We start from the raw sequence: 13,943 nt of genomic DNA on the forward strand, positions 1-13,943 counted from the left end.
CCTCATTCAGCCAGATTTCAGGTAGTTCTGAATGATAGTTGTTCTGCAATTTAGTTGTAATTTTGATGTGGTTTTGGGAGGAGGAGAAAACTATGTTTATCTATGCCATCATCTTGACCCTCCATAAAATTAGTTTTTAGATTTTATAAAACTTAATGTTGAAATTCATGTAAACTATACATACAATTTTATAAATCTTTCAAATAAAGTTTCATGTTAAAAACATATATCATGTCAAATACTTTAAAACTATAATCATCAAAAATATAAATTAAAAAATCATTTCTAATTCAGTTTTCTGAGTTAGATTTACTAGTATTTCCATAATATTGCTTTAAATTTATATTCATTTTATTGATTTTGTTTGTCAACAAGTATATATATTGACAATGATTATTGTTTAGGTAATTATTTAGCTCAAGAAATAAGTTGGTCCTAAATACTATAGAAATTGTAATAAACTTGGAAAGGATAATAAAAAGTCTGAATGGGCCCTAGCCAGTTTGGCTCAGTGGATAGAGTGTCGGCCTGTGAACTGAAGGGTCCCAGGTTCCATTCCAGTCAAGGGCACATGCCTGGGTTGTGGGCTCAATCCCTAGTAGGGGGCATGAAGGAGGCAGCCAATCAATAATTCCCTCTCATCACTGATGTTTCTATCTCTCTATTCCTCTCCCTTCCTCTCTGAAATCAATAAAAAGTATATTAAAAAAAAGTCTTGATGGGTGTTTACTTATCTGGGTGCTTATGGATTATTACATGTGCCACAGGATTAGATTGTCATAAAACAGCATTGCACTGCAAACAAAAACACTGTCTCCAGGAGAGGGATTTTGAGCAGGTAGCCAAGGGTTTCTGAACAAACATCCTTGTTGTTATCTGTAAATAAAGGTGATAATCCTCATCTTAGAACTCTTTTTTATACCATACTGGGATAAACAAGTAAAAGGTATAATTCTTGCTGCAGAGAGTTACTTGGGGATCTCTGTGATATATTGGGGGACTGGAATCTAATGAGTTTATTCCCTGACTTAAACATCCTTTGGGAAGTAACAACAAGATCTTGGGATCAGAATGTATCCTATTATCAATACATAAAACAAAAAAGTATAAGTAAAATTCTCATTTTATTCAGTGACTTTCTATCCAATCATTTTTAAAAAAATAATCCCTACACACAATTGGGATAATTATAAAATTCCAGCATGTATTACTATGGTTAAAAACCATACTAATTTTGTTCTTAAAAATCAAAATGTAAGCTAAACTATGAAAATGTATTGATGAACAAAATGTTTTAAGTTTTAAATTTTAGGAAGCGTATTCGCCTATTTAGCAACCCTACTGCTGTACAGTTGGCATATAACGACACCCAACAGAATAGCTGCAGGTGGCTCCTCAAGACCTAAACTTAATTACATGTATCAGAAACCCACCATGTCTATGAGGTTGGAACATCTTTTCCAAATATGGACTTTCTTTAAGGGAGTGCCGGAAGCCGGTCCATCCTTGCTGCCTGACACAGTCGCTGCAGGAAAGAAACATCTGCACAGCATATGTTTCAAGGGACCTGGCGTATATAGCATACTGTTCTTAATATGTTTGCTCCCCTTAGCGCTGTGTGTTTTAACCAAGGTCACCTCTCCAAGAAAGGTTGTTTCCCCAGGTAGGAATTTTTCCCTGAAGTCAGGGAGGGGATGCCTCTCCTAGAAAGGTTGTTTCCCCAGGTAGGAATTTTTCCCTGAAGTCAGGGAGGGGATGAAACTCCTTAACTAAGTGCCAGGCGGGTAGTTAATCACTACAAACAATCATGCTTAAGCTACATAATCTTTACTCCCTGGAATGGAGATATGAAACACCCTAACCTTTGTAATAGAAATTGACAGGATTAAAATCAACTGGTATAAATACGGATGTAACAAGACAATAAACAGCAGAGCCTCTCTGGAGATCAAGACCAGAACTTGGCTGGAGATCCTGGCTAGGCTGCTGATCAACTGAACGCTGTCTCCGTGTCATTCCTTCTTCGCTGACTCCGTCCACACCTTTGGGGACCCCTGGACCCGCTGGGGTTGGACCCCGGCATCTGGCGCCCGAACAGGGTTCCCTTAGGTAAGTCCCCCCGTACTTGGGACGGATAGGACTGCACCGTAGGGTGCTTCAGACCCCCCCTATAGAGGATAAGTAGGGTAAGCGGGTAGTTAGTACAAAACTTAGATTGACAGGATGGGTCATACTGAGTCTAAAGAAAAAAGACTTTGTATTAATCTTTTAACGCATATGCTTACTAGCAGAATTGGAGTTGAGGTTACTCCCAGTGAGACAGAAAGTTTTATAGAAGAAGTATGTCAATGGCTTCCAGAGGATGGAACTGTTAATTTAAAAACTTGGGTTGAAGTAGGAAAGCAATCAAAGAAACACCATGAATCTGAGGCGGTCCTGCCATGTTTCTTTTCCCTGTGGGATTCAATCTGTGACACCTTGGCACCAGAGGCAAAAACGGTTGAACTTTCTCAAAATTTAAATAGTCCCTCGGCTCCACCCAGAGAGGATACATCATCATTGTCTTCAGCTCAATCTAAAAGCAATTTAGCTATGCCTACTGATCGGGAGAAGAATAAATATCATAAACATGACCATTGGTCCTTTCCAGTCAGTAGAGAGGAGAGTGGCCCTCCCATTCAAAACAGGCTCCCCAAATTAGAAAGGAAGCCTAAACCAGGTCCTGTGGCTCCTAGGAGCTCCATGTCTAAATTTCAAAGGGCGATAAGAGAAGCTGAAGCTAATGGAGATCTTGAATTCTCACTCTGCTTCCCAGTTACATATGAGAATGAGTCTGGTGGGAATAGAAACCCCACCTTGGAGCCTATACCTTACAAAGTACTTAAAGAATTAAAATTGGCCTGCTCTGAATATGGACCTCTAGCTCCTTACACACAAACCTTGGTAGAAACCCTAGCCAGTAAATGGATGACTCCTTATGATTGGTCACAGGTTTGTAAATCCTGTCTCTCAGGAGGCGATTACTTATTATGGAAAACTGAATATGATGATCTTGCTAAGAAAGCTGTAGCCACTAGCGGAAAAACCAGAAAAGGAATAACCCTAGACATGATATTAGGAGAAGGTGATTTTAACACGGCTGAGGAGCAAATGAATATGCCCACAGAGGCACTTACCAAAGTAACCAGTTGTGCAGTAAGTGCCTGGAAATCCCTACCTTGTACAGCAGGAAAAACAACCACCCTTACAGAGGTTAAACAGAAGGTCGAGGAACCATATCAGGATTTCCTTTCTCGCCTCATGCAGGCAGTCAAGAGAGTAATCAATAACAAAGAGGCAGCCGATATCCTAATCAAACAACTGGCTTTTGAAAATGCTAATAATACCTGTCAGGCTTTATTAAGGCCGATTCGCAGAACAGGAACTATAAATGATTTTATAAAACAGTGTGCTGATGTAAGTCCAGCATTTATACAGGGTGTAGCTATAGCTGCAGCTCTCAAAGGGGAGACATACCCTCAATATGTACAGGCTATAGGACAAGCCAGCAATAATACAGGTAATAAAAGAAATATGAACTGCTATTCTTGTGGCTTATCTGGGCACTTTAGCAGAGAATGCCCAAATAAAAATAATAATAATACTCAGGCCAGATGGCAAGCTCCTCAACAGCCTGGAAATAGATTAGGGAATAATATTAACCCTCCAAAAACCGTTTGTCCCCGATGTCAGAAAGGATTCCATTGGGCAAAGGAATGTAGATCAAAATACCATAAAAATGGTCGGCCTTTAAACTCTACAAATAGCTCCCAAGGAGGTTATATCCCATCACCTCAATTGGGAAACTTGAGAAGGGGCCAGCCCCAGGCCCCTGCAATAATAGGGGCATCAACCTTCAACCCCTCTGCAAATTTCGATCAGTCAGTGACCTCTTCAGGGCAACCCCAGGCAGTGCAGGATTGGACCTCCACTCAACCACCCACGCAATACTAACCCCAGACTCGCCAGTAGCAGCCATTCCTACAGGAGTGTCTGGGCCGCTGCCTGAGGGAACCGTAGGTTTAATATTAGGGCGGAGCTCCACCTCCTTACAGGGGATCTTAGTCATCCCAGGAGTTGTTGATGCAGACTACACAGGAGAAATACAGATTTTACTTTCCCCACCCACCACAACTATACAGATTCAGCCCAACCAGAGAATTGCCCAATTACTCCTGTTACCAATACATAAAATAGGGACAGCTGTTACCCAGGAAGCTAGAGGGGCTGGAGGCTTTGGATCTAGTGATGCAGCATTTTGGATACAAGAAATCCATGCTACTAGACCTACAAAAATTTTACAAATTCAGGGAAAACCAATTGAAGGTCTATTGGATACAGGAGCAGATGTTTCCTGCATAGCAGAGAAGGATTGGCCCTCTTCATGGCCCACGCACACCACCTCCACTTCCCTAGTAGGACTAGGCAAGGCATCTAATGTAAAAAAGAGTTCTCAGATTTTAACTTGGGCTGATGAAGATCAACATTCAGGGACATTCTGTCCCTATGTAATTACGACTATCCCCTTTACATTATGGGGAAGAGATATCTTGTCTCAAATGGGAGTTGTATTATATAGCCCCAGTGATAGAGTAACATCACAGATGCTAGACACGAGATTTAATCCAGGAAAGGGATTAGGAAAGGAAAGTAATACCTCACACTTCTGGACAGGATCTGTAATTGGGGCCATTGCCCTTAGGATTGCTGATCCCATAGTCTGGAAATCGTCACAACCAGTATGGGTTGAGCAATGGCCCTTAACATCTGAGAAAATATCAGCAGCCCGACAATTAATTGATCAGCAATTAGCAGAGGGACATATAGAGCCATCAAATAGTCCCTGGAACACACCCATATTTGTAATAAGAAAGAAATCAGGCAAGTGGAGACTTTTGCAAGATCTAAGAGCCATAAATGCCACCATGGAAGATATGGGCTCCTTACAACCTGGATTGCCCTCCCCTGTGGCAATTCCACAGGAGTATTGTGTTGTTGTTATTGACTTACAGGATTGTTTTTTCACTATACCTCTTCACCCAGCTGATTGTCAAAGATTCGCATTCAGCATACCATCAGAAAACTTTAAACAGCCTTATCAGAGATACCAATGGAAGGTTCTCCCACAAGGGATGAAAAATAGTCCTACATTATGTCAAAAGTTTGTAGATCAGGCATTGCAAGTTATTAGAAAGAAATTTTCAGATCTATATCTTATTCATTATATGGATGATATTTTACTAGCTCATAAAGATCGGGCTACTTTACAGGAAATTCTTACTCAGACCATCCTTGCTTTAGAAGAACATGGTCTAAAAATAGCCCCAGAAAAGATTCAGACTGAACCTTCTTTTTCATACTTAGGCAGAATATTACATACCTCTACTATCACCCATCAGCCTCTACAATTAAGAAAAGATCATTTAAACACATTGAATGATTATCAGAAACTATTAGGTGATATCAACTGGGTCAGGCCATATCTAAAAATAACCACTCTTGACTTAAAACCTCTATTTGACATTTTAAAGGGAGATTCTAACCCTAAGTCTCCCCGACAATTAACTGTAGAAGGAGAAAAGGCTATAGCAAAAATAGAACAGGCCATCAATAAACAGCAACTACAGTATCTAGATTATTCCAAATCTTGGGCCTTAATTATTCTAGCCACTAAATATACTCCTACAGGATGCTTGTGGCAGGAAGGACCATTAGAATGGATACATTTACCTGTCACTCCTAGGAAGATTGTACCACCCTATCCCTCCCTAGTGGCCACTCTCATTATCAAAGGTAGACGACGCAGTATCGAACTCTTTGGAAGAGAAGTTACTGAGATAATAATACCTTATAAAAGAGAACAATTAGACACACTATTACAATTTGAAGAAGAGTGGCAAATAGCTATAGGTAACTTCCCAGGGCAAATTTTACATCATTTGCCAAGATCACCTATATTGCAATTTCTCTCCCTACATCCGTTTATATTTCCTATTAAATGTTCAAAAGAACCATTATCACCTCCTGCCTCCTTAGTATTCACAGATGGTTCCTCTAATGGTAGGGCAGTAACAATCATTGACTCAATAACCCATGTTCAACAAACTCTAGAGACGTCAGCTCAGAGAACAGAGCTTTTGGCAGTCATTTATGCTTTTGAACAATTGCAACAGGTTCCCTTTAACTTGTACACTGACTCTCAATATATAGTTAAATTATTTCCTCATATTGAGACCGCCTCTCTCCCACAAGGAAGAACAGCCATTTTCTCTTTGTTAACTCAGCTACAAACTTGCATTCACAAACGAGAAAAGGCTTTCTATATTGGACATATTAGAGCTCATTCCTGCCTACCAGGACCCTTAAGTGAAGGAAATTATCAGGCGGATTTACTAACTCGCCCAGTAGTTTGTACAGCTCTAGAAGAAGCCCGGCGGTCTCATGCCATTCACCATCAAAATGCTTCTGCTCTCCGTCTATATTATCGCATATCTAGAGAAGCTGCTCGAAGTATTGTGCGTGACTGCGGCCATTGTCCTACTCATTTTCCTAGCCCTGCTACTGGAGTTAATCCAAGAGGACTTAGACCCTGTGACTTATGGCAGATGGATATTACTCATGTCCCATCTTTTGGCAAACTTTGCTATGTGCATGTTTGTATTGATACCTTTTCTCATGTTATCCTTGCTTCTGCACGTACAGGAGAAGCCTTTAAAGATGTAAGTCAACATCTATTCCAATGCTTTTCCTACCTAGGAATACCAAGGGCACTTAAAACTGACAATGGGCCTGCCTATACCTCTAGAGCTTTTAAAAACTTATGCTCTACATTCGGCATCGCACATACTACAGGAATACCCTACAATCCTCAAGGCCAAGCAATAGTAGAAAGGGCTCACCAAACTTTAAAAACACAAATTAAAAAATTACAAGAAAATGAGTTTAAATATTCCTCTCCTCATCATGTTCTACAACATGCTCAATTTGTAATTAATATACTAAATGTAGATTCTGAGGGAAATTCCCCGATGTACAGGCATTGGAACCCTGATCTAACTAAACCTAAAGCCCTTGTCAAATGGAAAGACTTGCTTACAGGAGCCTGGAAGGGACCTGATGTACTTTTAACCTGGGGGAGAGGATATGCTTGTATATTTCCACAGGACGCAGACTCACCTGTGTGGATTCCAGACCGTCTAGTCCGACCTTATGTCTCACCGCCCGCCATCTCTGCCTCATCATAGCACACCTGACCAGTGCCCGTCTGCAGCAGATGTGCAGCCCTGAGCTGGAACTATCTGTCCATTGGGAGGATCACACGTGCCTCCTTTTTGTCTTTCCACATGTCCCAGCTTTGCCCCACATCTTCCCTTTTTCCTTTTTTTAAAAATCTAACTACTTGTTTGCTGGTTCTTTGGCCTTTCTCCTTCTTTCCTGAACACAGCCTTTTCTAGAATCTCCCTACCCTACTGTTCCAGGAAGGGCACCTCCCTTTTCTGCCATGACTAGGGGGTGTCTAGTATATGTCCCATACATGGAGTTGTCTTGTGCCAAGAGCCTGACATCCTGGGCTGAGAAAGCCCTGTTCCAGGACTCTCCTTTGTCCTGTATTGGCACCTCTTACCCTTGTGCCAAGAGGGACCCTCTTCTTACAATCCAATTGCCCATAAGCTGTTGCCTGAGCTCTCTGTTCATGCTGAGGTTGAAGCCTCATGGTGGCTGGTACCATGGATCTGTCTCTGGCCCAATGGCATAAGCTGGGCCCTCTCTAGAGAAGAAACCTGAGTTCCCTATGATCAATGCCAGAGCCCCGCCAGCAAGCGAGGGAATCCAAAGGCAGTTACTGGGCATGGAGGCCAGAGGGACATAGGCTATCAAGGAGACAAAACTGAACCTCACATCACCCTACTTGGCCCAGAGATGGCTGGTAGTCAACGACGGGTAAGACTCCACAGGGTGGGGCAACCTAAGACAGGCACAGTCGGGGGCCAGTAGGAGAAAACTTGGGGTGCAACAAAGGTGGGGCACAGACCCCCCTCCCCAATGGTGCAGGGGCTTGAACACTCGCCCCTTCTGAGGAAGGTCTCCTGTCCCCATGGCTGCTTCCTGCTTCCCATGCCCAGCTCAGATTGGGACCCAGGTAAAGACAGAGACTGGCTGACAGCAGCTGCCCTCTCACTGCAACAGGACTTGTTTCCCATTTCTACCTGGGACCACAGGGAAAGGGGAAGCTGAAGGAAAGGGCTGTGTCAGGATGCTGCCTTCTTCCCTTTCTTCTCCCTCTTTTTTCTAAACACTTCCATGCCTTGTAGTTCTTTTGCTTTCTCTTCTTTTTCTACTACCCTCCATTTTCCATATCAGCTGGATCCAGAGGGCACAGCTTACTCCTCCTCGGACATCGACACCACCATCAACCACGGCCCTGATGGACCCTTTGATGCAGTCCTTCAACTTGCAGACGCTTCAGGAAGCCTGTCGCCAGTGACGCCGCCCACTAGCCAGACCAACAAAGACAATCAAACCAATAACTTGAGGACAGCTGAAATCCAAGTTCTGGTCAGGATCTCCAGCGAAGTTCTGGTTAGGATCTCCGGCCAGGTTCTGTCTGAGATCTCCAGCCAGGTTCGGTCACCAGGTTCTAGTCAGGCTCTCTTGCCAACCTCTGCAGTCAGGTTCAGTCCAGGATCCCTTGCCATGTTCTCTCCAGCGAAGCTCCTCCATCTCCAGGTTCCGCGTAGGTTCTGTCTTCTGAATTCTGTCTGTTGTTGTCTTGTTGCATCTGTATTTATACCAGTTGATTCCAATCCTATCAATCTCTATTCCAAAGTTTAGGGCGTTTCTTATCTCCATTCCAGGGAGTAAAGATTATGTAGCTTAAGCATGATTGTTCATAGTTAAAGTGATTAATTACCCACCTGGCACTTAGTTGAGGGGTTTTATTCCCTCCCTAACTTCAGGGGAAAATCCCTACCTGGGGATTCAACCTTTCTCGGAGAGGTGACCTTGGTTAAAACACAGTGCCAAGAAGGTGAGCAAACATATTAAGAACCGTATGCCATATATGCCAGGTCCCTTGAAACAGCAAGGATGGACCGGCTCCCGGCAAGGGAGGACATTTGTAATTTGTATAATTATCTTATTATCAAAACCAAAAGAAAGAGGTCTAACAGCAGAGATAAATGTCCTCTCTTCTTCGTTAGATGAAAACTTAGGTATTTCTTTTTTATATGTGCCATCCCATTACTTAGAGTCTGTTTAATGATTCATTAGAATGTAAACTCAATGAGGGCAGGGACTGTCGCTATGTTTTGTGTTCTGTTTCCATTGCCTAGAATAGAACTGGGCAAATCATATGAAAAAGAAATACGTAAAACAATTCACATATAAAGGTCTTAACTGGCATCAAATATGCCTGCACACATACTTTTAAAAATTTAAGGTTGACTTAGGGGTGACACGTAAAAGGAGAGAAATATGCCAAAGTGCAATTATTGCATTACAAAAATTTAAATGTGGACACCACAAATAGCAAATAATTTTAAAAAGATCATTAACACAGTAAAGATAAATTTAATATCAGAATTCTAGTATGAAAAATTATTTTCAGGAAAGAGGCTCCAAAATATTTTTGAAAATGTACCTACTACATACTTTTTTATTCTATGAAAATGTGCTTTGAGATACTCAGAATTTTGTTGAATGCACAGTGAAAAAAAAGAATAAAAAACACATTTACATTCAGAAACTAGACCCCGTGCCCTGGTACCTCTAGACAGCATGCTGGCCCCTCTTACCTTTCTCACTCAGGACTGGCTTCTTCCAGGTGGGGGAAGAGAACTGGCCAGATTTCTTGTGAGGGCAGGTGCTCACCTTTCTCCAGGCACCACTCTCTCCTTTCTTCTTGCTACAACTGTTGTAACTTGAAACTAGGAACAAAGGGAAACTTCCTCCTTTGAAATCAACTGCATGTTGGTGGAGCTCTGAAACAACACAAATCATGTTTTGCCAAAAGGAAGGTAGTGATAATGCAGTAAAATTCTCATTTTATTCAGTGACTTTCTATCCAATCACTTTTTAAAAAAATAATCACAATTTATTAACATACAATTGGGATAATTATAAAACTCCAGCATGTATTGCAGTTTCATAGTCAGGCAAAATTCTCAAAGAAAGAGACTCTTCAAAATCATGGGCCTGCTTAATACCCAAGCAGGAATTTTGTGACCCAGCACACTTTACTTGGAGGCCTACAATTTAAACATGAGCCAGTAACGGCAAGACAGAGAGACAGTTCTGGGCTGATGGTGTGAACTGTTTATTAATGCTGAGATAATTTCTCCATTCACAAGGAGGAAACACAGAGCTCCCTAGTAACAAAGTAAACAAGTTTTACCTAAGAGTGTGGATTTCCTCTCCTCCCAGCAGGAACCCACATACCTGCTCTCTGGAGGGGACAGCCACGCAGAACGGCTTTACTGAGCAAGATGCTGAGAGCAGCTTTCACCGCAGTCCGCTGTCCTTGGCTAAGGTGCTTCTTGGCAGTTGTTTGCACAAGGCCAGGCTGTCTTTTCACTGAGGCTGTTGACAGTATTGCTTCTTGAGCTCTGGGTGCAATGACAGCATTCCACAGCTTAGACATCCACCTTGCAAGAGAGGGGTGGACCCCTAGTTAGGACCAGGCCGCGCAGGAATTATACACAACTCTACAAAGGACAGTTTGAAGACCATACAAAAACATAAGTGTTTCTAAAGATATACTTCCTTTCCCAGGTAAGTTCTGGGACAAGTGTAATAATCTAACCCCAAAGTAGTTTGACTTTGCCTCATAAATACAATGCATTTCAAATGAAACTGACTGCTTACATGTCCCTCTCCTTTTACTTTATAAGATCCTTGTCATCAGGAATCGATGCCAAGTGTGCATTGGATGAATGCATGAATAAAATACATCGAAAGAGATTTGACTTTAGATTGGGTAAACACACAATGCAATCTACAGATGATATATCATAGAACTGTACACTTGAAAACTATATAGTTTTATTAACAGAATTAACCCCAATAAATTAAATAAAAATACTTTTTTAAAAAGAAAATAATACATGGAAAGAAAGGTAAATTTATAGACAGAAGTCTGGAAAAAATATGCCTGAAGGTCTGTGTTTAAATGCTAAAACTTATGTGCTTTATTTCCTTAATAAGACACACATGTACTTTAATATTTTAATACTAGAGGTCCAGTGCACGGATTCGTGCACGCTGAAAGGAAATTAATTAGAAGGTGGCTGGTGGGGCGGGACTGGGTGAGATGAGTGGGATGCACCCTGGAGCCAACCTCCCATGGTCCCTCCCTGGATGGCCACACCTGGGGCAGCTCTGGGGCTTGAAGGGCATCTGCAGAGTGAGTGGGGTCCCTCTGGCAAGTGGGGTCAGTCAGTCTGGCCTGCTGGGATCGGCCCCAAACTGGCAGTCCAACATCCCCCAAAGGGTCCCGGAGTGCAAGAGGGCAGTCTACAAAGTTGCTATTGCTCAGTAGCTCCTGCGCTGAGCATCTGCCCCCTGGTGGTCAGTGTGCATCATACCTACCGGCCAGTCACTTAGCCTTTTATATATATAGATTTCTGAAACGGGGATCCACCTAATAATCACTGGCAAATTATATCTGCCTGCCCCAAGGCCAGGGCTGTCTCTGCCCTCAGGTGGGCGTAGTCCTGCAGAAAGGGGACGGGTCAACCAGCCTCAGGCAGACCTTTGCATTAATGACTGTAGCGGTGGAACAAATTTGGAGTAACTAATACCAATTAACATTCCTTCAAAAAAAGATTATATTTTGTTGTAGCCTTAGTTAATTAAGGTTATAGAGCCAAAACCCACATCTCCCAGAAGAGGAAATTTTTCAAAGCCTTTTAAGACTGTTAAAACTTACCCAAGTATCACATATCTGTCTATCATAAGCTTCTCTGTTACTGCCTGGTGAGATGTAATTCAAGCAAAAAACCCCAACAATACAGAATATAGAAAAAAATCTGGTATTCAACCACATGAGTCAAACTTGCACAGTTACTTCTAAAAGTGCTAAAGGGGTAAAGATGATAATTTTTTTTTAAATGAGTTCTTTCATATGGCCGTTGGGAGACATTTCTCCATGACATTTCACACTGTATGTCAGCTTTGTTCTACACTATCTTTCCAAGGATGTCAGCCTGGGAAGACAGAGCCCGTGTCTCCTGAGCAGTGGGCAGATGTGTGTCCTGGACAGGATAATAAATGGAATGTATCCTTCCAGGACAAAGGGTGGGCCGGTCTGACAGCACCCGCCTTAGAACCCTGGGGATTCCCAAGCTGGGAGCTCTGCAGCTGTGACTCCTGCAAAGCCAGAATCCACCTGGGTGACTGTGCATTGCCCAGGGGGACTTGAGGAGCTTGGGGAACCAGTGAAATATGAAGCCCAGGCTGGGCTGTGTTGTGAGGGATGAAGTCCTTGGCCTCTGACCCCGAACCCTGAACCTGTGGCAGAATAACTTGCTAGCTTGCAAATAGGGTACGAATCTCAGAGCCTCGACAGTTCTTGACATTGACTGTGCTCCTGTTAGGAAAGGCCAAAGTTGGCTCCTAAGAATCTTGAGACTCTGGATGTGAAAGGCTTAAATGTAATTGTAATATTGATGAAAAAGGGCATAATTAGAGGTATAAATGTATTTTTAGTTTTTTAAAGTCCTCACTTGAGGATATGTTTATTGATTTTTAGAGAGAGAAGAAGGGAGAGAGAGAGAAGCATTGATGAGCTGCCTCCTGTACACCCCCGACTGGGGATCAAACCTGAAACCTTTTTGGTGTACAAGACAGGATGACAAGACAGGAAATACTTTGGCCTAAGAAGTGCTTGAGGTGTGCCCAAGCGGGCCAGGCAGGAGTTGAGCTGGGGCCAGAGGCCAGGGCCCAGTCAATTATCTTGCACATGGGGTCGCAGGGAGAGAGCGCCTGACCTCTGAGCCAGCAGAACACGAGGGCTTGGGTTAGAACACTGCTTCTTTTCTTACTGAGCCGCTGGCTGGGCTGTATTTCTGCTCTTTAGCAAAATAATGCTGTGTATATTTTAAATATGGTAATTCTTCCTTTCCCCCAATCGGCTTTAATTGACAGTTTGTCTTATAATAAAGAAGATACATTATTTGCATCCCTGCTTTCTAAAATGGATTTCTGCCCAGAATGCCAGAAATTGCAGAACAAAGCTGACAGCTGATCACAGAACCCTTACTAAGCTGGAGTTTGACAAATTTTTTTTCTCCTTTTCAATTTCATCCTGATTTTCTATTTCATTAACCTTATTATTTTTATGTCTGTTCTCATAAGCTGCTGCAAAGAAAAGCATGGTAAGTACCTAAGTCTCAGTGACATAGCAGAAGCTTTTAATTCATCAGTAGAATGTAAGGTTTTGGTTTGTGTGGTTACAGGATACTTGACTGAATCTCTCATGTGGGCCTTCCCCAGGCGACTCTGCACAGCGAGTCACACGTGACTTTGATGAGAGTTTTATAAAAGAGGAAAACTGCTATCTAATTCTTAGTTTCCTTAGGAGTGAGCCAACCGACAAGTCACAGCTGTCCTCTGACACTCCATGCTGATGACAGGAGGTAGCACAAACAAATTAGCCACGGCTCTAGGTTAAAAAGGCAAGTAAGGTGAAACGACACTTACTTCACTGTCACTTGGGCATGTCCTGGGACAACAGGACACGACAGGAAATACTTTGGCCCCAGAAGTGCTTCAGGTGTGCCCAGGTGGGCCAGGCAGGAGTTGACCTGGCGCCAGACAGCCAGGGCCCAGTCCACCGTCTTGCACATGGGATCGCAGGGAGAGGGCACCCGACCTCGGAGCTAGAGAGACAGGGAGGGGAAACACGA

The 13,943-nt window shown here is 42.6% G+C and overlaps 1 protein-coding gene across 1 annotated transcript in view; it reads right to left on the minus strand.

The window, feature by feature from the left end:
• Positions 1-13,943, minus strand: part of CTTNBP2 (cortactin binding protein 2) — a 182,239-nt gene that overhangs the window by 15,504 nt on the left and 152,792 nt on the right. Inside the window, 3 exon segments of the mRNA XM_059711639.1 lie at positions 9,834-10,019; positions 10,477-10,682; positions 13,738-13,916. Coding sequence (XP_059567622.1) covers positions 9,834-10,019; positions 10,477-10,682; positions 13,738-13,916 — 571 coding nt within the window.

Source organism: Myotis daubentonii, chromosome 10, assembly GCF_963259705.1.
Source record: "Myotis daubentonii chromosome 10, mMyoDau2.1, whole genome shotgun sequence".
NCBI lineage: Eukaryota > Metazoa > Chordata > Mammalia > Chiroptera > Vespertilionidae > Myotis > Myotis daubentonii.